The 1966-nt window shown below is 43.8% G+C and overlaps 1 protein-coding gene across 1 annotated transcript; it reads left to right on the top strand.

Moving 5' to 3' along the window:
• Positions 1–847: 847 nt before the first annotated feature.
• LOC121841935 (long-chain fatty acid transport protein 1-like) lies at positions 848–1117 on the top strand (the record flags this gene model as incomplete). The annotated part of the gene is given in 1 exon segment (XM_042312157.1): positions 848–1117. A coding segment is annotated over 1 exon segment (166 nt), but the record flags the coding sequence as incomplete, so codon positions are not given.
• Between the last annotated feature and the right edge of the window lie 849 nt (positions 1118–1966).

The following is a 1966-nucleotide window of genomic DNA, read 5'->3' as shown; positions in this document are numbered from 1 at the left end:
GGGATTCAGAGATGGTGAAATGTGGGGTTTGGGGTCTGTATTCACAAAGCGTCTCAGAGTACTGATCAAGGATCGGGTCACTCCTCTTATTCATTATGATTTAAAAGGCAAAACTGGTCCTAAATCAGTCAATGCAGGTTTCTTGCAAGCATTCCAAAGATAATTTCCAATGTTCTGATGGCCTGTTGCAATATTCCATCTCAGAATTCTGTCTCTGTACATCTGAGTGGGTCAACTGTCTGGCTACAGTCTTACGTCTGCTTATTTCAGACATCTAACTGTCATTATAAAGCGTTCCAACAATTTTTTTTCTGATGGTCTGTTGCAATATTCCATCTCAGAATTCCGTCTGTGGATTCTGTCTGGGTGGGTCGACAGTCTTTCTGGCAGCAGTCTGCTTATGTCAGTATTCTGTCTGGCTTTCTGTTTGTCTGGGTCAACAGTGATGTTCTGTCTGCTCATTTGTTTTGTTGCACTTTTATTGTTCACATTCTATGCATAATGCATCAGTACACTATCATTCTTGTAATTATGATTTGTCTCTTCCCTTGACCAGGTAGTTAATCGATAACTACCTTTCAATTCTGTATTCACTCTCCCAGTTAAAGTCCACTTCTGAAATATCCTGTGGCTCACTCGTCTCTCCGTCTTCTATCCCTCTCCGTCTTCAATCCGTCTTCTATCCCTCAACTCTTCTCTCACTCCCTCTTCTATCCCTCTACTCTCTCTCTCCCTCTTCTATCCCTCTACTCTCCCTATCCCTCTTCTATCCCTCTACTCTCCCTATCCCTCTACTCTCCCTATCCCTCTTCTGTTCCTATTCTATCTCTCTCCCTTCTTTCTTTCTCTCCCTTTCTCTCTGCTTCATATCTCTGCCTCTCTCTCCTCTATTTCTCGCACTCCTCTCTCTCTCTCTCTCCCTCCCTCCTCTCTTTCTTTGTCTCCTCAGCCATGTTGGAGGTGAGCTCATCCCTGAGCCCGTCGATGGTGCGGTTTTGTACAGGAGAGCTCAGTGTAGACTGTCTTGCCTCCCTGGCTGCCCAGAATCTGGACTATATCCTGGCCTCTGCCCCTACACTGCCCCCTCCTCCCTGCATCCCACCCAAGAGCTTCAATGGTGAGTGTCCTCCTTCCCCTCACATCTTATTGTTCATCCAGTCTCCTATAACTCACCTGTGGCTGGACACTTATTTTGAAGCATTTCAGAAAGCAATATTGTGTATAACACCATAATAATACACACTACTATGCCAAGGTAACATATACCTCACAATCTCTGGCCAGTCTCCAACCAGATAAAATGTATCTCGCAATATGTAAAACAGTTTAGCTAGAGTCCACAACTATCTGCTAATACCCATCTCACATTGACAGCTTAGTAGGTCAGAGCTGATGGGTAAAATGAGCCCACAAGAAAAAAAATGGATCTGTATGCATGGAGTGTTTTCCACATGAATATTCCACTGTCATCCTCACTTTTTCAAGTGAAATAAAACAGTTCAGTCACTTTTCCTTGTCACTCACTGTCTCGCTCAGACAAAGAGCTGTAATTACCAAGACTAAATTCAAAGCTCTTTCCTTAAAATGATTGATCCATCCCAATTTCCTGGTGATTTTGTATTCTACTCAGTCCTGGTTATTTTTTGGTATGTGTGTCACAGATTCAATCTAGGGCAGATGTGGCTTTGATTGACAGCTCCAGGTGTCAGCTGAGCTTTAAGTAAATAATGTGTTGTTAGTATGAACTTATCTCCAGGCCAAATTAACTTCTCCTCACATACCCTCAGCCAATTCCATGTATTTTATTTTTTCCAGTACTAGCGTACCTGATTTAACCTGTCAACTAATCATCAAGCCCTTGATTAGATGTATCAGCCTCCTGAGTGGCGCAGCGGTCTAAGGCACTGGCGTTACAGCAGACCCTGGTTCATTCCCGGGGCAGTGATCGGGAGTTCCATAGGGCAGC

Source organism: Oncorhynchus tshawytscha, unplaced genomic scaffold (assembly GCF_018296145.1).
Source record: "Oncorhynchus tshawytscha isolate Ot180627B unplaced genomic scaffold, Otsh_v2.0 Un_contig_10594_pilon_pilon, whole genome shotgun sequence".
Classification (NCBI taxonomy): Eukaryota; Metazoa; Chordata; class Actinopteri; order Salmoniformes; family Salmonidae; genus Oncorhynchus; species Oncorhynchus tshawytscha.
This window is presented reverse-complemented; position numbering and strand designations above follow the sequence as displayed.